This window comes from Suncus etruscus, chromosome 11 (genome assembly GCF_024139225.1).
Source record: "Suncus etruscus isolate mSunEtr1 chromosome 11, mSunEtr1.pri.cur, whole genome shotgun sequence".
Classification (NCBI taxonomy): Eukaryota; Metazoa; Chordata; class Mammalia; order Eulipotyphla; family Soricidae; genus Suncus; species Suncus etruscus.
This window is the reverse complement of record NC_064858.1, coordinates 73,013,259-73,036,157: the sequence shown is the minus strand read 5'-3', so window position 1 is coordinate 73,036,157 and position 22,899 is coordinate 73,013,259. Positions and strand designations below refer to the sequence as shown.

The 22,899-nt window shown below is 37.5% G+C and overlaps 2 protein-coding genes across 3 annotated transcripts in view; both read left to right on the top strand.

Moving 5' to 3' along the window:
• BCL2L13 (BCL2 like 13) overlaps window positions 1-22,899 on the top strand; it is a 1,170,396-nt gene that overhangs the window by 908,256 nt on the left and 239,241 nt on the right. The gene's annotated exons all lie outside the window — the stretch shown is intronic.
• The window catches only part of ZDHHC17 (zinc finger DHHC-type palmitoyltransferase 17), an 81,679-nt gene that overhangs the window by 23,723 nt on the left and 35,057 nt on the right, over window positions 1-22,899 (top strand). Inside the window, exons 4-8 of one of the 2 annotated variants that reach the window (XM_049783385.1) lie at window positions 3,287-3,364; window positions 4,267-4,411; window positions 9,306-9,370; window positions 10,474-10,636; window positions 21,817-21,942. In XM_049783385.1, the coding sequence (XP_049639342.1) occupies window positions 3,287-3,364; window positions 4,267-4,411; window positions 9,306-9,370; window positions 10,474-10,636; window positions 21,817-21,942 (577 nt within the window). The remainder of the gene's footprint in view (window positions 1-3,286; window positions 3,365-4,266; window positions 4,412-9,305; window positions 9,371-10,473; window positions 10,637-21,816; window positions 21,943-22,899) is intronic. The other variant, XM_049783386.1, reaches the window with a different exon arrangement.

The following is a 22,899-nucleotide window of genomic DNA, read 5'->3' as shown; positions in this document are numbered from 1 at the left end:
TTTTCTTTTCTTTTCTTTCATTATATGCTCTGCCATGTTTCTTATCTCAAGACCGTGGTGGGTTTTTTTTTTTTGTTTTGTTTTGTTTTGTTTTGTTTGTTTGTTTTTGTTGTTGTGGTGCTTAGCGTTATTGTTGGAGTCCTCACTGGATATTTGACACTTCTTTTTGAACTGGTGAAGTGTTTCACCTTTTTAAGAGTTAAGGGTCTGAGCCTGTTTATATGATTGCAGCAGTGGGGTGTGGGGTCTGTTGGGCCTTATCCAGAAGCGAGGTTTTTCTGCTTACCCCCATTCCAAGGACACAGAATGTTCAGCCTAGAGATTAATCCACTTACATGGGGTGATTTAGAGGTTTGGTGGTTTGTTTCCCTGAATCACTTTCTTACAGAGGGTGTGTTTATATATTATTTGTTCCTTCTTTTCTCTTAAATTTCTGACTTACCCTTCAGAATGATGACTATTCTGATGTCTTGTTCTGCTTTTGTTTATTAGAAAATGTTTTAAGGGGCTGTAGCGATAGCATGCAGCCGACCAAAGTTCAATCCCTAGCATCCCATATGGTCCCCCGAGCATCACCAGGAGTAATTTCTGAGCACAGAGCCAGGTATAACCCCTGAGCACTGCTGGGTGTATCCTCCCCACCACAAAAGAGAAAAAAAATTTAAATTTCATCTTTTGTAGAAAAATGCCCCATGGCATAGAACTCTAATCTGCAGTTTTTGTTTTCTTAGCTATTGAAAATACATTGCTCTCCAGCTTACTGGCTTCTGTTGTTTTAAAAAGCAGGCTGGGGCTGGAGAGATAGCATGGAGGTAGGGTGTTTGCCTTGCATGCAGAAGGACGGTGGTTCAAATTCTGGCATCCCATATGGTCCCCTGAGCCTGCCAGGAGCAATTTCTGAGAGCAGAGCCAGGAGTAACCCCTGACCGCTGCCGGGTGTGACTCAAAAACCAAAAAAAAGGGCAGGCTTTTGTACACTTTTTTTTTTTTCCTGATTGATGTGTTTGTTTTAAATTTTCTGCATGTTCATGATGATTTATCTAGGAGTGGGTTTCTTCTTTTTTTTTCTTGAGTGAGCTTGAAGGAAATTTTTAATTAATATCCAAGACTTTTAGGAAATTATCACAGAAGCACAAAAGTGAGTGAAAAACAACACGGAAGGCTTACTAGCCTCAAGCAGTTCAGTAAATGACTTTTATTAACAATGCTGTGTGTGTGATATAGCAGTTATCCCAAATTGACTTGTATTAATCTATTTTCAGATAATTCCATATGCCACTTTGTTGTAATAAGCAGTAAAAAAAATACTTTGTCACACCACAGCAAAGAGTACTCTCTTGTCTCCTTATACTACAACCATGTCCTGCCTGAGGCCAGCACTATGGTCACCTGTGCCGACCCCTGTCCCTGCCTGGGTTGTCCTGACAGGGACAAAAGGAAGGGGAAAGGAGAACATTACTCCCAGGAACCAATTACTGACCATGAACAGAGTAATAAAGCTGCTGTTTCAAAAGGTGCAGTTGAATTTATCTATTAATTTTGTGGAGGTAGTAACAGTTTATAAGACTGTGTTTTAGGGGCATAGTGTTGAGTTGGAAGTTTTTAAGAAAGCATTTGCTAACAAAGCTGCTCTTTGAAGTATACACATCTTAGGGCTTAAATTTAGTTCTTTAAAAACCAGTATATAATGTCTACAAGGTACCATAGAAACATTTAGGAATGGTGAAGTACTTGGGTTCATTGGGTGTATTTGTGGTGTTTTAGGTTGGTGATATTTTATCTGGAACATTCTAATCGATTTTTCCAACTTTGATATGAAAGAGTAGAGTTGTGCCGTTTATTAAACAACTGCTTTTCAATTATGGGATAAATATCATCGTAAAGGACATTTCCGAATCAAGGGAGTACATTCGAGTCTATTAAATGTGTATACTATGTTAAGAGATAACACATTAGTCATTGAGCATAATCACTTAGCACAGTTGAAGAGTCAGTTTTGTACATGCATTATGCTTTTCCATCTGTTGCTGTGAAGTAATGTATGTTCCAGATTCATTGTATTTATTACCCGCAAGTAGGCAGTATAAGAGACAGTGAGGTCCTATTCATTTTAGAGAAATCCAAGATTTATGACCCTAATTTATTTAGACAAAGGGATTATTTTTTTGAGGGGGGGGCCCACACCCAGTGATGCTCAGGGGTTACTCCTGGCTATATGCTCAGAAATAGCTCCTGGCTTGGTCCAGGGGGATGGAACTGAGTACTGTCCTAGGTTAGCATGTGCAAGGTAAATGCCGTACTGCTTGTGCCATCGCTCCGGCCCCTTCTTTTTGTTTTTAATAACACATTTAAAGGCATAAATAACAAGGCATCATGAAGAACTTTTAGTTATACCTTATGATTTATATAATTTGCTTATATTAATTAGATTCAATCTATAAATCTTGTAAGTAAAGTGAAGCGTAAAAAAGCTAAACTTTGGGCTGGAGTACAGTGGTGGTGCTACCTCAGCACCACTTGAGGCCCCCCCAAACCTGCCAGGAGTGAACCTAAAGTGTAGTCAAAGGTGAGCACCGCTGGGTGTGGCTCTCAAGCCTCCCATTCCCAAGGCTGACCTCCCCACAGTTGATGGTGTCTGCCCAGGTCTACAGCATCCTATTTCTCACCTTTTACCAGCTTCTTCTGTGGCAGCCTACAGTTGTGTAGGTCTCTTCTTTTTGTGTGGTGGTTACTTGGCTTTGCTAGATTTCTGGAACAAAAATTTACATGTTTTGTGTAAAATTTTACTAGATATATAAAATAAGTTATTGTCACATTATGTGTTTGTAAAGCCAATTTTATTATCTGTTTGAAATGTTACTGTTAATGATTTATTGTCACAGTCAAAATAAACTGATCTATTTTTGTTTTGTTTTGTTTTTTGGCCACACCCAGTGACACTCAGGGGTTCCTCCTGGCTATTCACTCAGAAATCGCCCCTGGCTTGGGGGCCCATATGGGACACCGAGGGATTGAACTGTGGTCCGTCCTAGGCTAGCGTGTGCAAGGCCTATGCCTTGTGCCTGTGCCACCGCTCCAGCCTCTAAACTGATCATTTTGTTAATGGAGATAATAATAGTTCATATATATTTGTCTGTGTGTTGGTCAATATATTTCTCTACTGTCACAAAAGATTCTTTTCTTAAAAGGTATGGTATCTTCAGTAGAAAAGTATATATTTTGGTCATATAATTTCTTCAAGATGGCAATGAAAGCTGTCTAAATAGTTTGAAATTTTGTCTTCCAGGTACTATATTTCCAAAGGTGCTATTGTGGATCAACTTGGAGGAGACCTAAATTCAACTCCGTTGCACTGGGCCACAAGGTTTACATTTGCTTCTGGATTTCCCCCTCCACTTTTTTACTTAATTAACCCCTAAATTCTATTTATTTATTTTTTTGTAAAACCAAAAGTCCGGAACAGTGGGAAAGTTATCAGGGAAATGACTCAAAAATAGACAATGGTTAAAAAAAAAAATTGGAGTACGTGCTTTGCATTTGGGTACTCCTGGTGTGATTTCTAGCACTATGTGGTCTTCCCAGCACTGTGGAGAGCAGTCCCCATTCTTGGCTGGGTATGACCCAAAACTTAAAAAAGGGAAAACAAATAAAAGGTGGGCTAGTTATTCACATACCAATGTATTTGTGTCCACTGTTATTTCATTGGTAGCAAAATGTATTAAACTGATCAGAATAGGCACTACACTTCTTAGCCAACAGGCTGAGAAGCGATGGTAGCAAAATTTATTGTCTCAGTTATCCTTTGGAATTAGTCATGCTTATTAATTCAGCTAGTAAGATGGGGTTAAACTTTTTCTTTTATGAATCTGATACTTTTGAAGCATATATAAGAGATACATGAAACTAAATCTTCTAAAATAAAGCTGGTAACTAGGTTCCCTTGTTGACGAAGATTATATTATCATAGGATTGAGGTGCATCTTGACATGTACCCATTCTACAATAATTAAACATTTGTATAATCATTTCCACCTTATTTAGAAAAGATCTTAGGCCAGAGGGATAGGATAGCACAGTGCTTGCCCCAAATGATGCTGATGCAAGTTCAACTCCTGACACTTTGCAGTGTCCCCTAAGCACTGGCATAGTGATTCTTGAGCCAGGAATAAGTCCCAAGCACCACTGAGTGTGGTTTTAAAAATTGAAAACAAACAAAATCTTTCTGGGGGATTTTGTCTCTAAATATGTACTCTTTTATTTTTTTAGACAAGGCCATCTATCTATGGTCGTGCAACTAATGAAATATGGTGCCGATCCTTCACTGATTGATGGGGAAGGATGTAGCTGCATTCATCTGGCTGCTCAGTTTGGACATACCTCAATTGTTGCTTATCTCATAGCAAAAGGACAGGTAAAAAAAAAAAATCACAGGAGTATGGATTCTTGTCAGATAGTTTTATTGGTTTATTTAATGTAGACAGAAAATATTAGAGATAATAATAAAATAAGTCATCAAGTTGGAATTTTAAATTTCTGAGAGTAATAGAGGTGAATCTCAAAGTAAAGGAGAAAATTTAGTATTTGATTGTAGTTATGTCTTTGGCTGCCATTGAATTTATCTGAACTTTTTAAACATATTAATGGTTTTCTATATCAAGTACCTCTTGAGAGGAATACATTTTTTTGAATCATTTTTTTCTTAATGTATAAAATAATGTTGCTATTTATATGTCAGAAAACTTCTCATGATTTGTGTGGTTCTTCATGACTTGTTCTGAATGTGCAATGACTTTAATTACATTAAATATTACTGGTTTGTTTGTATCATGTTTTTGTAATAGTTGTATTTTGTTAAAGTGATGTCACTCAGTTTTTCTTTCATGTATTTTCTCTGGTTATATTTAAACATTAGTTCTGTAGCTAAGGATTCTCATCATAAGAGTAAGAAAAATATTTTAAAAATCATTACTGTTAATAACATCAGTTATTTTAATTTGGAGTCTTATGCAGACTTAGAATTTGAATGGTATTTTATAAATTCTGTAAGGTTGACTATGACTAGACAGTGCTGTACTTTAGGGAATGAGGCATATAGACTGGATAACTGCTAAAATGGTAGTTTGTTATTTATTCCTTTGTCAACAACCTGGCCTTCCTTTGTCAACAACCTGGCCTTGGTTCTAAGGGCTTTAAACTAATTTCTTACTTTTCATAATCCATTGGGTGGAAAGGCTTTGGTGTGTGGTGATTTTTCCTCTGAACTCAGAGCTATGGTGAGTGGGGGCTTGATCATATTTTTCAATAACTTAATAATTAAGAATTCTTTTGAAGTCTTGGCTCCACTGCTATGTGAGGATAGGCAGGCCTCTCTCCTTTTCTCTGTGAAACCTTCAGATTTTTCCTTCCCAGCATCCCTTCTGGCAGTCTCTCTAACAGGGTAGCTAGATTTTGTGTATGGGGTTGCAAAGTTATTCTGCCTTTTAGTATTAATGTCTTGAATTGACCCAGCAAAAGTTTGGTTTTGTTCTGTCAGTTAAAGCAGGCCATATTTCTTTACATGTTTATTGTGAGCACAAAGACTTGAAGCTTATGGAGACTGACCTCCACATGGCATTGTCCTCATATTTTCTTTGCTAGGGTTGAAGAAATAGGTGGTATTGTAGCACGTGGCCTGCTATGCAGTTAGAAATGTATAATATGAACTTTTTTATGTCTTTAACTGGGAATAAAAAGTGATACACACTTAAGTCTTCATGGTCTTTCTGTTAGCTTAGTGAATTTGGAGAGTGGTAGATGTCAGTTTTTTTAATCTGACCTGCTACTAGATAGGTTGTATCATTAAGGGCAGAAATTTCTCAATCACTCTGTGCAATAAATTCATGATGATAATAAGCATCATAGTTTTCTTTATGATAACTTTTTTTTTACAAGGGTTACACATGATTGTTTTAAAGGAGTCAAAGCAAAATGGCAAAATATGACCAGAAAAGGAAGCTCTGCCTTTCCCTTCTTCCTCCCTTTCACAAAAAGGATTTATTTTCCCAGAATTCTTTACTACAGAATGCTCAAGCTTTATGTATGAAAGAAACCTCCATGCTATGTATTATGCTCTGCTTTCCTGGGTTACGGGACTGTGTCCATCTCTGGTTGTCTACATTTTATCTCTTCTCCTCTCCTCACTTTGCTTGAAGCACAAGTCTTCTTGCTGCTCACGGAGGAGCTCTTCTGTGCTCTTATTTTTGTGTTAACCCTTTCACTTGATAAAATCCTTTCTTTTAGTCACATAGCTTTCTTTTTCTGACTAGTCATATTTGCTCAAATCTGATTAGTTCTGATTAATTTTTATTTATCAGCAATGTGAGTAGCCTATCTTTATTCTTTTTCTTTGCTGTCTTTCTCTAACGTTAGTAAATAATACTTTTTATTAATGTTGACTTGGTTCTGATAAATAGAGCAACATTTCTGTTCCTTGACTGTTCAGCCTTAATCTTTAGATTCAAGGCTTCTACAGATTAGGCACTCACCATACTTTTTTTTTTTTTTTTACCTTTTTCATTCCCCCTTTTTTAAGTTTTGTTAATTGTATTACTTATATTTTTAGGGCATATACATTTCCATTCAGTTTGTCATTTTAGTCTTCACAATTGTTTCTTTAGTTATATTGTTAAATATATTCAGTGCTCACTACCAATTCTTTTGGATGATTTTCAGGAAAAAAAGGGGAAAAATGCTAAGTTATGGAGCTCTGTTGATCATGGAATTACCATAAGCTTTTGATCTGGGCTTGTTAATTCTTCCTAATAGAGAATAACCATACGTCCAGGCTGAACTTGGAAAAGAAGTACCAAGTTTTAAATTCCGACCCAAAGAGAGAAAAGGTTGAATTTCATTTTTCTTTTAGTACTCTAGAGTTGTGGCATAATTTTACATTTTGATTTGATTCATTAATATTTTAATAGTATCATTTCTTAAAAACAATATGAAACAACAACTAAGAAGGAAGAGTAAACTTAAAAGAATGTATGTGTTTTAAGTAGTCATCAGATTTTGCTTGAGCTTTCTTGAAACCAGGACAGTAAAGGAAGTAAAGTCAGAGTCAGCACTGAATTCTTACAATAGGAAAGCTTTCCATTTCTTCAGACATGTAAATAATTTTTTTAATTGAGGAAAAAATTGTATATTGAATTGAGAAGGTTGTAGATGATGCTCCAAGCAACTAATGTGAATCCAGAGGTAGATTTGTAGTGGAAGATGTATAGCTTTTGATGACAGTATTTACAGTGACAGTCTTCATTGTCAAGAAGACCTCTGTCCAAGGATGTCTGTTCTAGTGTTTGTGATGTTGTAATACTCAGCCTTTTCCCTCAATAAGCTCTGATAATGTACACATTTGAGATGTGCTCATCAGTAACAGTGATTCTGAATTAGAAATGTCCTTTCTCCACTGATTCATAAAATTAGACAACACAGCTTAGATTGAATTTCTGATTGAGTGTAATGAGACTGGAGGAGGGGTGGGAGGAAGAGAAAGTTCAGTATGATATGTCTGTTATGTTTCAGGCTGCTTTACACACATTTGTTTAATCATCACAAGTGTCTCACAAAGCCATCATTTTAATCATATTTTAAGATGAAAAGCTGAGATTTGAACTAAAGCAATTTTGTTAGTTTTACAGTTACTAGTTCTTATTAATTCAAAATTTTGTTCTATTTTTTTAGCTTATGCCCTTTTTAAGCGTAGAGGAGTAGATTGATTAAATAGCTTTTCATTTAAATGGTTTTTGCTCACCTGCTGGGTACTGAAAATACAAAATAGACTAATATCAGTTAAATCACAGAGAACTTCTCTCCTGACTAATTAGATAGATACCGTAGGTTTTTTTTTTTTCTTTTTCCAGAATCCTGGATTGAAGTGGGTTAGGAGAAATATTTTTATCAAGTAAAGTTACTAGAATTCTAAAGTATCAGAATATCATCCATCACAGGATATTTAGACAACTAAGGAAGAGATACGTTGGATAGAAGAAGTTAAAATGATGCATTTAGTGCATGATTCTTTTCTATATGATTTTGTTGGGAAACTATATATATTTATAAAAATGTGAATATAAAACATAGAATCAAGTGATAATAAATTGCTTCATAGGAAAGAAAAGGAAAGGTACATATTTGTATTGGAGCAGAAAGAAGAAATTAAATCTCAGTTTTTATTCTGAGGAATCTCAGAAGATGATGGCCTAAAAGTGGAAAATAAAAAGTAACAGAGACAATAAAGCAGGTAGAGTACTTGCTTTGCACAGAGCTGACAGTCCAATTTCTGGCACCAGATACGACACACAAACCCCTATTTCCCCTACAGCACCACCAGGAATGATCCCTGAGCACCTCTGGGTATGACCCCAAAACAAAACAAAACAATTTGAGCATCTTATTTAATATGTGAAGTTTAAGTACCCCCAAATTATCTTTTTTTTATTTAAACACCTTGATTACATACGTGATTGTGTTTGGGTTTCAGTCATGTAAAGAACACCCCCCATCACCACTGCAACATTCCCATCACCAATGTCCCAAGTTTCCCTCCTCCCCACCCGACCCCCGCCTGTACTCTAAACAGGCTCTCCATTTCCCTAAAATTATCTTTAATAGGTAGAAATATTAGGTAGTTTGGAATTTCTTTTAAACACATTGCTTTTTACTTCAAATTTTCTGGAATTATCTCAGAAAGTATGCAAACAATAAACAAACTTTTCTTGCTTCTTAAAAAATACAGGTTTTCCTTTTTTTTAAAAATGACTTAAGAGTAAGCAGGGCTTTGTTACTCTCACCTGCACAAATTAATCTAAGCTTTGTTCAGATTTAAGTCTTCTAAGGATCCTCTGGCTGAAAGGTCAGAGGCAGTTTAGTGCTCAGCTGATGGATCGCCTCACACACAGCCAACTTGACACACATGTTCCCTTGAGCACTGTAAATCTTGAACAGAGCCAGGGAATAAATAAGCTCTGAGCATCACTGGGTGTGGTCCCAAAACAAAGAGTAATCAAGATTTTAGATGCAAACCATTGAAAGGCTGATTAAAATGTTTTAAAAGAGAAAACTGTAAACCTATAGATTAACCAGTTTAGTATGTGTCAATTAAATGTATAGATGTTAATTGAAACATTGAATAACAGTTTTAAAGTTAAAAGTTTTAGTCATAAGTTCTCTTTGAGTAATTATAACTTTTGTGATATATAAATTAGATATTTCTGAGTAAATTTGCTAAGAACTTAGAAGTGTTTACTTTGATTTTTTTTTTAAATCAGGATGTAGATATGATGGATCAGAATGGAATGACGCCTTTAATGTGGGCAGCTTATAGGACACATAGGTATGTAATCATTTTAAAACAATCAGATCATTTTCAACATAATCAAAATAATGAGAAAAAGCACTTCATATTATACTTGCTTTAAGTTTCTTTTAGTGTGTAGTATATAACAAATAATGTTTTGGAATGTTTGAGTCTCTTGTACTTAGATGATTTTACTATCTTTAATTTTTTAGCCATCTTTTATCATTTTAAAAAGTGAAAGTAGGGCCTGATGGCTAGCACAGTGGGTAGGGCATTTCCCTTGCATGTATCTCACCTGGGTTTGATCCCTGGCATCCCATATGGTCCCCGAGCCTGTCAGAAGTGATTTCTGAGTGCAGAGCTAGGAGTAACTCCTGAGTGCCACCAGGTATGGCCCCAAAACTAAAAACCAAAACCCAAAAGAGTGAAAGTAGGGGCTGGAAAGATAATACAGTGAGGAGAGCACTTGCCCTTCATGTGGTTGATCAGGTTCAATCCTTGGCAGCCAATCTGCTCTCCTACACACTACCTGGGGTGGCCCAGAACCTGACCCCTCCCCCCAAGTGAAATTAGTTTGTTGCCTGGAGAGGTGGTATAGTGGGTAATTATGAGGCTTGTTTTGCATGTGCTCGATTTTGGTTCTCAGCACCACGTATTGTTCTAAAGTACTGTCGTACTGCCAGGAATTGTTCCCTGAGTGCAGAGCCAGGAATAGGTCCTGAACTCAGCCAGATGTGGCTTTAAAACCTAAATAAATGAATGAATAAAATAATTTTTCATGTGAGTTGAATATTAGCAATTCTCTGTGTCTAATAGGTTGCATTAAGTAGTTTTTGAGAATCCAAATGTAACGTTTTGATGGTTATTTATGTAGCAGTTAATGACAATATCTCTATCAGAGATAGAAACTATCAGGGCCAAGTATCCCCACTCTTGGAACAATATGGGATGACCCGTATTTAACACTTTCTATGATAATGCTGCCTCATTATTGGTTAGAAAGTTAAGTATAGGTCAGAATAGATATGTTCCAGGTGACAGTGTAATGCAGTCACAATCAGTTTAGTGTCTGTAATGATTTCTATGATTGAAATTAGGGTTGTTGTTGTTTTTTGTTTTTTTTTGTTTTTCCTTTTCAGTGTGGATCCAACTAGATTGCTTTTAACCTTCAATGTTTCAGTGAACCTTGGTGACAAGTATCACAAAAATACTGCTCTGCACTGGGCAGTGCTGGCAGGGAACACTACCGTCATCAGTCTGCTTTTGGAAGCTGGGGCTAATGTGGATGCCCAGAATGTAAAGGTAAATGCATCTTCATTCACAATACTGTAGGAAATGTATTTAAGAAACTGCGAGTTAATTAAGTAATCGAGTTGTTCCTGAACTGTCAGGGATGGAAGGAACTTTGGCTTCTATTCTGGAACTTATTTTGCAAAATTGTTTTCACCTAATTTTTAGATTTTGGTGGATTTTTCATCAGTGAATTCTTACTGGATTTTTGAAATTACATATGTTCTTTGGATTGTTTGTTTGTTTGTTTCTTTTGGTTTTGGGGCCATACCAGTGGTTCCCAGGGGCTTACTCCTGAACCTGTGCTTAGGAATATCTTCTGGTGGGTTTGGGGGACCATATGGGATGCTGGAGATTGAACCCAGACCGGCCATGTACAAGACAAACACTTTCTGTTGTGCTATTGGGCTTAGCTCTGACCCCATTTTGAAAAAAAATTTTTTTTTGATAGCTGAAGGGAATATTTTTCTTTCTCCTTAAGAATATCATTACAGGGGCCGGAGATAGCACAGCGGTATTTGCCTTGCAAGCAGCCGACCCAGGACTTAAGGTGGTTGGTTCGAATCCCCGGAGTCCCATATGGTCCCCCATGCCTGCCAGGAGCTATTTCTGAGCAGAAAGCCAGGAGTAACCCCTGAGCACCACTGGGTGTGGCCCAAAAATAAAAAATAAAAAAAAGAATATCATTACAGAGAATTACAAATTTGTGGCCAAATCATAGTATGTGTAACAGGAACTTTTAGTTATTCTTTTTATTTGGCTATTTATTGTCTTACTTTTCAGAGGCTGGCAGCTTAAAATTTGATAAATGCCTTTATGATGTTTGGAGGAAAACTCTTCTCTCACCAAATGTTGAAGTAATCTTGGGAAAGCCTACAAAATTATCTCAGGATCAAAGCAGAATTAACATTTACTCAACATTTTGAATTTTGTAGAGGTTTTATGAATACCTATGACGAAATTGTTAGTCTTAATAATCAGTCTGATTTTAAAAGCTTCAAGTTTTACCTTATTTTTCAGCAACCAACTTTTCATGAGATGACTTTACGCAGTATCTTTTAATAGTATGTACCTACAAATAACTTTTTGCTAGTCAACACTTTCTTTTTTTTCTTTTTTTGGTTTTTGGGCCACACCCAGCGGCGCTCAGGGATTACTCCTGGCTATCTGCTCAGAAATAGCTCCTGGCAGGCACGGGGGACCTTATGGGATGCCGGGATTCAAACCAACCACCTTAGGTCCTGGATCGGCTGCTTGCAAGGCAAACACCACTGTGCTATCTCTCCGGCCCCAACAAATCTTTTTTTAATTTCACTACAAGCATAGTGATGTCCTAGTTAAGTTTCTCTAAACATTTCAGGGTTTTAATTTTAAAACCCAAAGGGGTCAAAAATGGTGATCAAAAAGTAGGTTATTTTTTGCTGGATCAGGGCATCTCTATTTCAGTAATTGTTTCTTTATTTGATGACTTTAAAAGAAAGTCACAGTATGAAACTAAAATAATAGACTGTTGTCTATAGAACTGAGTCTAATAAAAAATACCCAGTTAAAAGTATTTAGTCAATATTTCACTGGATGCTATAATTGAGAAAATCGTATTTTTTTCTTTCTTTTAAAAAAAATTTCAAGTTTTTTTTTTCCCTGCCCAAAGTGATGAGAACAGCTAACATTGACCAGGAAACTGGGTTAGAGGAAAGGCAGACCCTTGTGTCCGAGTGCAGGATGAGATCATGAGGATTTGCTGTCTGCTTTAGATGTAGATCTGTATTGTTTAGAGTTTGACCTGGAGGAATATTTCCTTTTTAAGTTACTCCATTGCAGACATGAGAGAAGCCATTGCTTTGCCAAATGCTTATAAATAGAAAGCTTTGAAAAGTTCATGCCACTGTAATTAGTAAATTAGGCCAACTGGAAGAAAGACCTAAGATGAATTTGGCTAAATTTGGCATCCTGAAAAGAAAAAAAAAAAAGATTACTGTATATTGCCTTAGTTGAATTGCTTTATTACTTTTTGGGGGCCCACAACTGGCAGTGCTTGGGAGGGAGCTACTCCTAGTGCTTAGACATGACATCTGGTAGTGGTGAAGACACTGCAGTGCAGGACATTGAATTTGGGGCAGAGCTAACTCCCCTGCTCTTTGAATTACCTCTCTGGTCCTGAATTGCTTCACAGTGTGAGTTTTCTTCTTGTAACAAATGATTCCTAAGCTGATTCTGCCCCCAAAACACATATTAGGATATTGTTAGGATATTCTCTCTCAACATTTCACATTAATGAAAAATCGAGTGGATTTCATGATGGTAAAGTGAATCTCAGTAGATGGTCTACCAAACACCCTAACAGTATGTCACAGTGACAGTAATACCCAAGAGTTACTGATGACTATACAGTTCTGGAATTTGAAACGAATAGAGCATATTTTAGAGCATTTTTATAACATTTGCTGTGGGCCAGTGAGATAGCACAGTGGTAGGGTGTTTGCCTTGCATGCAGCTGATCCAGGACAGACGGTTTGAATTCTGACATCCTGTATGATTTCCTGAGCCTGCCAGGAGTGATTTCTGAGCGCAGAGTCAGGAGTAACCCCTGAGCGTTGTCAGGTGTGATTCCCCCCTCAAAACAAAACAAAAACAAAACAAAATAAAGTATAACATTTTCTGTTCCTACAGTCTCATTGATAACTTATATTTGATCATTATTTTTAAGCAAGCATGAATTGCTATTTATGAAACTTAACATCTTTTTAAAAATATATTGAACACTTGCATCTCACATTAACCTTTAAATTAGTTTAGTATGAGGCTAGATAAGCAATGATAAACTTCCAACAGAAATGTAATGGTAAGTGCAGGGATATTTAAAATACTTAGATGATTTGAATCTTACATTTTCAATGCTATGAGGTTTAGGCATATAAATTAGTTTATTCCAAAATAGATATATTTGAGTATAGCTTCCTTGACTAAAGCAGTTCATGTGAATTTCAAATAATGAAGCTAATGTGATGTGCTTGGATTTTTTTTTTTTTGGGCCACACCCGTTTGATGCTCAGGGGTTACTCCTGGCTAAGCGCTCAGAAATAGCCCCTGGCTTGGGGGGACCATATGGGACGCCGGGGGATCAAACTGCGGTCCTTCCTTGGCTAGCACTTGCAAGGCAAACACCTTACCTCTAGCACTACCTCGCCGGCCCCAAATTTATGGATTTTTTTAAAAGACACTTTTATTAAGCTTTTATCTGACATGTAATCAAGGTTGGCAGTTGATTAAAAGAAGTTTGGGTAAGTGTGATGCCTGGTAGCTTCTGGAGTGACACTTTTTATTGTTTTTGGGGTGTGGATACATACTCCACAGTTTAAGACTATTTGTATTTCTTCTTTGACAAAGTGTCTGTTCATTTCTTCCTATTTTTTTTATGGGATTAGATATTTTTTTCTTGTAAGTTCTGTCGTCAGTGCCTTGTATATTTTGGATATTAGCCCCTTATCTGATGGGTATTGAGTGAATAGCTTCTCCCACTCAGTGGGTGGCTCTTGTATCCTGGGCACTATTTCTTTGAGGTACAGAAGCTTCTCAGCTTAATATATTCCCATCTGTTTATCTCTGCTTTCACATGTTTGGAGAGTGCTGTTTCCTCCTTAAAGATGTCTTTAATCTCAGTGTCATGGAGTGTTTTACCTACGTGTTGTTCTATATACCTTATGGTTTTAGGTCTGATATCAAGGTCTAATCCATTTGGATTTTACCTTCATGCACGGTGTTAGCTGGGGGTCTGAGTTCACTTTTTTGCAAGTGGCCAACCAGTTGTGTCAACACTACTTGTTGAAGAGGCTTTCCTTGCTCCATTTAGGATTTCTTGCTCTTTTATCAAAAATTAGGTGTTTGTATGTCTGGGGAACATTCTCTGAGTACTCAAGCCTATTCCACTGATCAGAGGGTCTGTCTTTATTCCAATACCATGGTGTTTTGATAACTATTGCTTTGTAATACAGGTTAAAGTTGGGGAAAGTAATGCCTCTTATATTCCTTTTCCCAAGGATTGCTTTAGCTATTCGAGGTTGTTTATTGTTCCAAATGAATTTCAGAAGTGTTTGATCCACATCTTTTTTTTTTTTTTTTTTTTTTTGATTTTTGGGTCACACCCGGCAGCGCTCAGGGGTTACTCCTGGCTCTCCTCTCAGAAATCACTCCTGGCAAGCTCGGGGGACCATATGGCATGCCTGGATTTGAACCACCAACCTTCTGCATGAAAAGCAAACACCTTACCTCCATGCTATCTCTCCGGCCCTTGATCCACATCTTTGAAGAATGTCATGGGTATCTTTAGAGGGATTTAAGACTTACTTCTGGCTTTGTGCTGTAAGGGGGCTCACTCTTGGTGTTCCTGGGGGACTAATGTGGTACCAAGGAGCAAGCCTGGGCCAGGCATATGCAAGGCGAGTGCTTGACCCACTGTATAATCTCTTTAGCCTAGGGGTCTCAAACTCATGGTTTGTGGGCCATTTGTGGTCCTCCGTACAACATTTTGTGGCCCGCGGCTGGCCTTCAAATATCGCAGTATTCGCGGTTATTCGCTTACTGAATAATCGCAATAAAAATTGCATTATTAAGAAAAAATCGCATTAAACATTCGCATACCCCAAGCAGTTCCGTTTGGGGTATACAAATGTTTAATGCGACTTTTTGCGATTTTTTTTCTCACTAATGCGATTTTTTATTGCGAATATTTGGTAAGCGAATAATCGCGAATACTTTGGCCTAGCGCAGACGTCATTTCCGCTGCTCCTGCCCACTGACCCTTGCATTATTGGAGGCCTAAGGGAGAGAAGGGAGAGAAGTTTATTACAGAATTAGATTTTGTCATACCTTCATCATGACTTCATCAAAGCCTGAAGTGAAGAGAAAGATTGATGATGAGCACAGACAATTTCAGGCAAAGTGGGAGACGCAGTATTTCTTTGTTGAGCACAGGGGCATCTCCACTTGTCTTATTTGCTCAGAGATAGTTGCAGTGCACAAGGAATACAACTTGAAACGCCATTATTCAATTAAACATGCTGAGGAATGTGCAAAATATCAAGGAAATGAGAGAGCCAAGCAGGTTGTCAGTCTTAGAGCATGTCTAATGAGGCAACAAGATTTCTTCAAGAGAGCAACCAAAGAGAATGTTGCATCAGTCGAAGCTAGTTACATGGTTAATGAGATGATTGCTAAGGCAGGGAAACCATTCCAGAAGGAGAGTTTGTTAAAAAAAAATGCATGTTAGGGGCTTAAAAAAAAAAATGCATGTTAGGGGCCGGCGAGGTGGCGCTAGAGATAAGGTGTTTGCCTTGCAAGCGCTAGCCAGGGAAGGACCTCAGTTCTATCCCCCGGCGTCCCATATGGTCCCTCCAAGCCAGGGGCAATTTCTGAGCGCTTAGCCAGGAGTAACCCCTGAGCATCAAACGGGTGTGGCCCAAAAAACCAAAAAAAAAAAAAAAAATGCATGTTACAGGCTGCAAGTATTATCTGTCTGGAAAAGAAAGGTCAGTTTAGCAAAATCAGCCTTTCTGCCAACACTGTGGCAGAGCACATTTCGGACATGTCAAGTGACATTTATCATCAACTGTGTGATAAAGCCAAATGTTTTGATGCATACTCAGTTGCTCTTGATGAGAGCACAGATATAATAGACACTGCGCAGCTCACAATTTATGTTCGTGGTATTGATTGCAATTTTGAATTGACAGAGGAGCTGCTCACAATAATTCCAATGCATGGCCAGACCACTGCTAATGAGATATTTCGGCAGCTGTGTGATGCCATTGAGAATGCAGGTTTGCCACAGAAGAGGTTTGTTGGAATAATAACTGATGGAATGCCATCGATGACAGGGAGAAAAAATGGACTGGTGGTACTTGTTCAAAAAAAACTTGAAGAGTAGGGTGTAGAGAAGGCCATTGCTCTTCACTGCATTATCATCAGCAGGCCCTTTGCAGTAAATGCCTGCTGTGTGACAATGTGATGTCTGTTGTTGTGTAATGCATCAACCAAATCAGAACCAGGGGCTTAAAGCACGGGAGGTTCCGTGCTTTTTTTAGAGGAAATGGAGGCAGAATATGGAGATGTGCTCTATTTCACAGAGGTATGTTGGCTCAGCAGGGGAAATGTCCTGAAAAGATTTTTTGAGTTGAGAGAAGAAGTGAAAGCCTTCATGGAGAAGGATGGGAATGCTGTTTCTGAGTTGAGTGATCACAAATGGCTCATGGACTTAGCTTTTCTTGTTGATATCACACATAAGTTGAATGTACTAAACAAGATGTTACAAGGCCCAGGGCAGCTTATCAGTGCTGCCTATGACAACGTGAGAGCATTCTGCACAAAACTTGTGTTATGGAAATCCCAGCTTTCTCAGACAAACAAACCGTTGCCATTTCCCAGCATGCAAGGAACTGTGGATGCAGGCATACCATTCAGTGGTGAGAAATATGTTGATGCTATTTTTAAGCTAGAGAAGGAATTTGATCACAGATTTGCAGACTTCAAAAAGCACAGAGCCACTTTCCAAATTTTTGTGGACCCCTTTTCCTTTGATGTGCAAGATGCCCCACCTGTGCTTCAAATGGAGCTCATTGACCTGCAATGCAACTCTGATCTCAAAGCCAAGTTCAGGGAGATTAGTGGAAAAGCAGACATGCATGGGCAGTTTTTGAGAGAATTGCCCCCCAGCTTCCCTGAGCTTTCCCGAATGTTCAAGCACACCATGTGCCTTTTGGGGAGCACATATTTGTGTGAAAAGTTATTCTCCACATTGAACTTCAATAAGTCAAAGTACAGGTCTAGACTTAATGATGATCATCTTCAAGCCATACTGAGGGTCTCAACAGCTTCCTCTCTAAAGCCAAATGTGGTTCAGATTTGTGAAAAGAAGCGCTGTCAAGTCTCTGGCAGCAAGGAATAGGCAAAAGATGCCATGTTCAGAAGAACTGTTCATGCTCTTCACTCAATGTTCTATTTATGTTCAGAAGAAATAATTAAAACTGTTAATAATCATGTTTGAGGACTTTTTTTTGTGAAACCTCTTATGCGGCCCTGCCTCACCCCGACTTTGCCTCCTGCAGCCCCCAGGTAAATTGAGTTTGAGACCCCTGCTCTAGCCCTAGGGACATTATTTTTAAAGATTATAATAATCTATAATTTATAAAATCTATAATCTATAGAAACATTATTTTGAACCAAGTTTCAGGAGTTGCTTTAGTTGCTTGGAAACATCTTTAACTTCAGAGTAAAAATGTTTTCATTCATACTGGTGAAAAAGTGGCTTATTGTTTTAAGATGGACACTTTATTTGGCCAAAGTGTGAAATAAGTATTGGGTATTTTTTCTTCTGGAATCTGGAATTAAAGTATTTAATGTTTTTAAAGTTGATCATCTTGTAGTAGTTATTTCAATAGATATCTGTTCAGTATTGGGAAACCATATGATTAAGGGTAGAGGAAGCCTCTGTTCTCTCTCAACTTTGTTGAGAAATAATTATGGAAAACTCATCATCCCACAGTGGATGTAGGTCCGTGAGACAGAGGTCACCCTCTAGTTCGTGATCTGCCTGTTCCTTTGTGAAGATATTCTCAAACAAGAAGGGAGAAGGATGTATTTGTGCGACAACCTGGCATGTAGGGAGAGCCACAGGGGCAAAATCTGTGTTCAGTCCCACCCTACTGTGCCAGAGGTTTAGGTATAGAATGGCCTAGACAGTGTGCTGTGAATGAGGGCCAGGTGCCTGGATGTGTGTGCCAGGAATAGTTGTGTGCCACGATGTGCGTCATTTTAAAGGGTGATCTAACAGAAGCAGTCATGCCAATGTAGTCCATGAGGAAGGGAAAAGAGGGTGGAGAATCTGATGATCAGGGAATTTGGAAATCATTGTTTAGAGTAGAAATGAAAAGTTATTTAAATTTGAGATTGCAAAAAAGCATGATGTACTTAATTGTGGTCTGAATGACCACATATCTAGTGGAAATCCTGAGGTTATGAAGAGGAAAGATAAATATGTTTGGAAGAATTTGTTGTTAGTCTGTCATAGGGTTCTTTTAATGTGGAATGTCAAATGACAAACTAATCAAATAAGCAATAAATCATTACAATTGAAATAATTAATTTGAAATTTTCATTGAAATGAAATGTTAGTTTAATATATTATTTCCTTCTGGCGTACGTACTTCATTTTATCTGCTACAGTGTAATTTCTACCAGGGAACTATTTCTTTAAAGTAAAATCAACCTAGAGTCTTTGTTAGCAACTTTACAGATTGATTATTTACATGACCATTTCCCCATTTTTTAAATTTTAAGTCTTAGGAAAGAGTATTTGGTAATCATGAATTCTAAGAGACACAACCTGGTCTCACATGGAATATGACCTCTAGGCCCTGGAGTACTACTTGGGAGCCTACAACTTATAATATAGCTATGACTTTAATAGCTAGTAAAAATAAGATTCAAAGATATAAAAATTATATTTTAGGTTACTTAATGGTATTTTAATGACTAGCCTCTTAGAAATCTATATTAATTATTTAAATTAGGAAGACATTTCTTTCACTAAATTAAAGCAAAAGGTTTTTTAAAATCAGAATGCACTCAAACTTATTTTGGAAAAAATATTAAATGATAGTTTATTTTAAATGGCTATTTTTGATCCTTAGAAGGATTACAATGGCTATAGACCCTAAGTTAGAAGTTCTTAATTTGGGATCTACTAGAAGCTTTAAGTTAGATCCGTAGAGCCCTAAAGTTGTTATAAGTATCTGAGAAACACTTCTGGAAAAAGGTAATGACTGAAAAATTTAATAACTATGACCTTAGGCAATAGTTTCATATAACTATGAATCTTATTAGAAGACTCTTATGTGGATGGGTTCCTGAAATGAGATTTAAAAATAATTGCTTTATAAAATTATCCTGAATCCAAGGAAGAATTTTTCTTTGTTTTAATACAATTTAATATAATTCAACCTCACATAGGCAAAGAGTGATTATTCACTTAGCCATAATGCTTATCATTCTTGAGGACTTTTCATGACTAATTCCATAGTCTACAAGTAGCTCCATGCTTCTTGGTTCTGTTACCATTTGCTCTTTGACACATGGAGTAATCAGATACAGACTTGATTTTGAAGCCTGGTTTTTAGTCTCATTTTAAAATTAATTGCTGATTTATTTTGCTAGCTGAATAAAAAGAACTAGATAAAATTAGCTGGCAGTGTAGAGGGAGAGTTGGAAGGTTTTTAAAGCTCGCTCCATCTTTTTGTCTAGGCACACCCTAGGTGTCTCGTGGCCCTCTAGTGGAAGGGGTACCCGGCTGGACCCAGGCCACTGCAGGATAATCTCTGGGAGTTGGTACTCGAGGGATGGCTTTTATTCAGGTAATCTTTCCAGTTCGGACTCTTCGGCTGCTTCTGAAAACTAGTGGTAGGCTTCGGGATTAGGGAAAAGAGGAGATAACGGAGATATTTCTAAGTAAATATCCCTCTCTCTGGGACACTCATCTCCATAGCCTGTTCCTCATTAAAAACTATTTTTTTCTTTCCTTTTTTTACTAGTCAACTTTTAATTAAAAGGATTAATTGGGCTGTTTGTTATTGTGTGGTTTTTGGTGGTAGTGTATTTATCTTGATTCTTAATTTTTCTTTCAGTTTTTTTTTAAGTAAAATGTACTTTTAATAGTGTTCTCCTAAGTAAGGGATTCCATTTTGTTATTTTGTTTTTTAAAACAAAATTTTTCAGTTTTTTCTTTTTTAAAAGTAATTTTGAACAGTCTGTGGGTGTTTTCTGAAAATGTGGCAGACAATTTTAACATTCTTCTATTTAATAAAATAGGGGTTGGAGCTGATGAAGGAACAAAGAGGTGTGGATTATCTGTATACACCATAGACCATTGCATAGTTGTCAGAAAAGCTGCCCTATAATTTGCTGCAGCCTAGATGAAATTGCTGGGGCATCTTGATTTGTGAAATCAGTCAAGAGGAGGAGAGCAGATGCTGCCTGATCTCACTTAGCACTGCTGTGTAGACAAACAATGGAAGAGATAGGAGAGGATTGAAGAATGTCCAACACTTGACCTTTGATTCTAGAACCGAGTGCCCAGTAATGGAGGAAGATGAGCTAGAAGTGACATTAAGACTATTTGGGAGGGCATGGTGACTATACAGCAGGACCTTGAGAACTCATACTGTTTTAACTTATCACCTCAATTGCAGTTTCAAAAAAAGGTATAGGTTAGAGGGTAGTGCCCATGTTTCATATGTTTGAGGGCCTAATTCTGGGTTCCCCTGCCCCCACACTCCTCCAAAAGTAGAAAATTAAATAGGATAGAAATGTAGATGACTTTTTTTAAAGAAGAAATAAGGTATTGAAATTAAAAAAGATAAAACAAAAGCATAGATTTAGAATTGGGGTTGCTTATTTTTTATTTCTTAACTTTAAAACATTTTAGTTCTGAGGCTGGAGCGGTGGCACAGCAGTAAGGCATTTGCATTGCACACAGCTGACCTAGGATGAACCGTGGTTCGATCCCCTGGCATCCCATAAGATCCCCTAAGCCAGAAGCAATTTCTAAGCGCATAGCCAGGAGTAACCTCTGAGCATCACTGGGTGTGACTCAAAAACCAAAAAGAAAAATTATGTTTTTGTTCTGTTCATCTTATTTGCCTAAGTGCTTTGGGGAACTTCAGGTCAATAACTGGAGTTTCACTAGTTTTGGTTACTGCTCTTTTGTTTTTTTAATTTTCAGAACTGGATTTTTGGCAATTTCATTTTATATAAAACTACTTTGTAGTAACTACTATTACTAATAAAGTGTATAAATATATACATAACTGATAAACCTGATGATAGTCTCTGATCCAGCAGGTGTTCAAATGCTTACCTTTTGATATACTTTAAGACAAAATACAAGTAAAAACATGATTATAAGAAATAAGATTGAGGAATATATTTACTGATTTTGCTTTGAATTTGCTTTGAATGCCTAAGTAGTGCACAATAATTTCTATTCTTTTCATAACTTACTTTACTCAGTGTAAAGCAATAAATTGGTAGCACAGTTCATTGGAGAAGTTACTGACTCACAACTAATGAATTATGGAGGTGGCTTATAAATAAATTATTCAAATTTTTATTCTTAATGCATATTTCATCTATTGTTTTATCAGGGTGAATCAGCACTTGATTTGGCCAAACAGAGAAAAAATGTGTGGATGATCAACCATTTACAGGAGGCAAGGCAAGCAAAAGGATACGACAGTCCATCTTTCCTTAGAAAATTAAAAGCTGATAAGGTAAATTCATGACTGAAAACTGATTTGCAGAAAATGGTATTTTTAAGTGGATCCATAGGCTTAACTTTCTTAGTATGTGGTTGCTTGAATCTTGGCAGTGGCCTGTGTCAGTTTTGTCTATTGGTTAGTCTTGGTACTCAGTGGTCTCCATGACCACTCCAGGTGCTGGTCTTCCACCTCTGGTCTGAGGTTGCATAGTTGCAGGCCTATGCCAAGATGTACCTGGGGCTTGGGCCATGCCCAGTGGTGTTGCTGGGACATCAACCTGGGGCCTGGCACATGCAAAACTTTGCTGTATGTACCACTTGACCCATACTGTGATTTGGTTGTGAGGCACATCTGTCTTTGCTCAGGGATCTCTTTGATTAGTAGTTAGGGGGCTATATGTGGTACTAGGGATTGAACTTAGGTTGGCTATATGCAAGACCCAATGTAAATTTTTTTTTTTTTTTTTTTTTGGTTTTTGGGCTACACCTGGTCACGGTCAGGGCTCCTGGCTCTGTGCTCAGGTGTCATTCCTGGCAGTGCTCAGACCATATGGGATGCCAAGGATTAAACCTGGGTCAGCTGCATGTAAGGCAAATACCCTCCCCATTGTATCATTCAACCCCCCCCCCCCCAATGTAATTTTTAAAATACCACTCAACCCACAATAAAATGAAGGTTTTTAGTTTCAATCTCTGCTTATTTGGTTAATGGCCTGTTTGTGTTACCTGAGAATTAATAATGGTGGGCTTGAATGAAATTGTAAATCTCCATTAGCTACGAAATATACATTGTTCATTGAGTCATTTGGCATTTGCTAAGTAATAAAGGGATAAAGGCAAAGAAATTTCCTGTTCAGGTACATTGGTTAGTATAGTAATACATTCTGATAAACATTCTAAGGATATCATTTTTGGGGATTTTTTTGTTGTTGTTGTTTGTTGTTTTGAGGGCCACACCTGGTGATGCTCA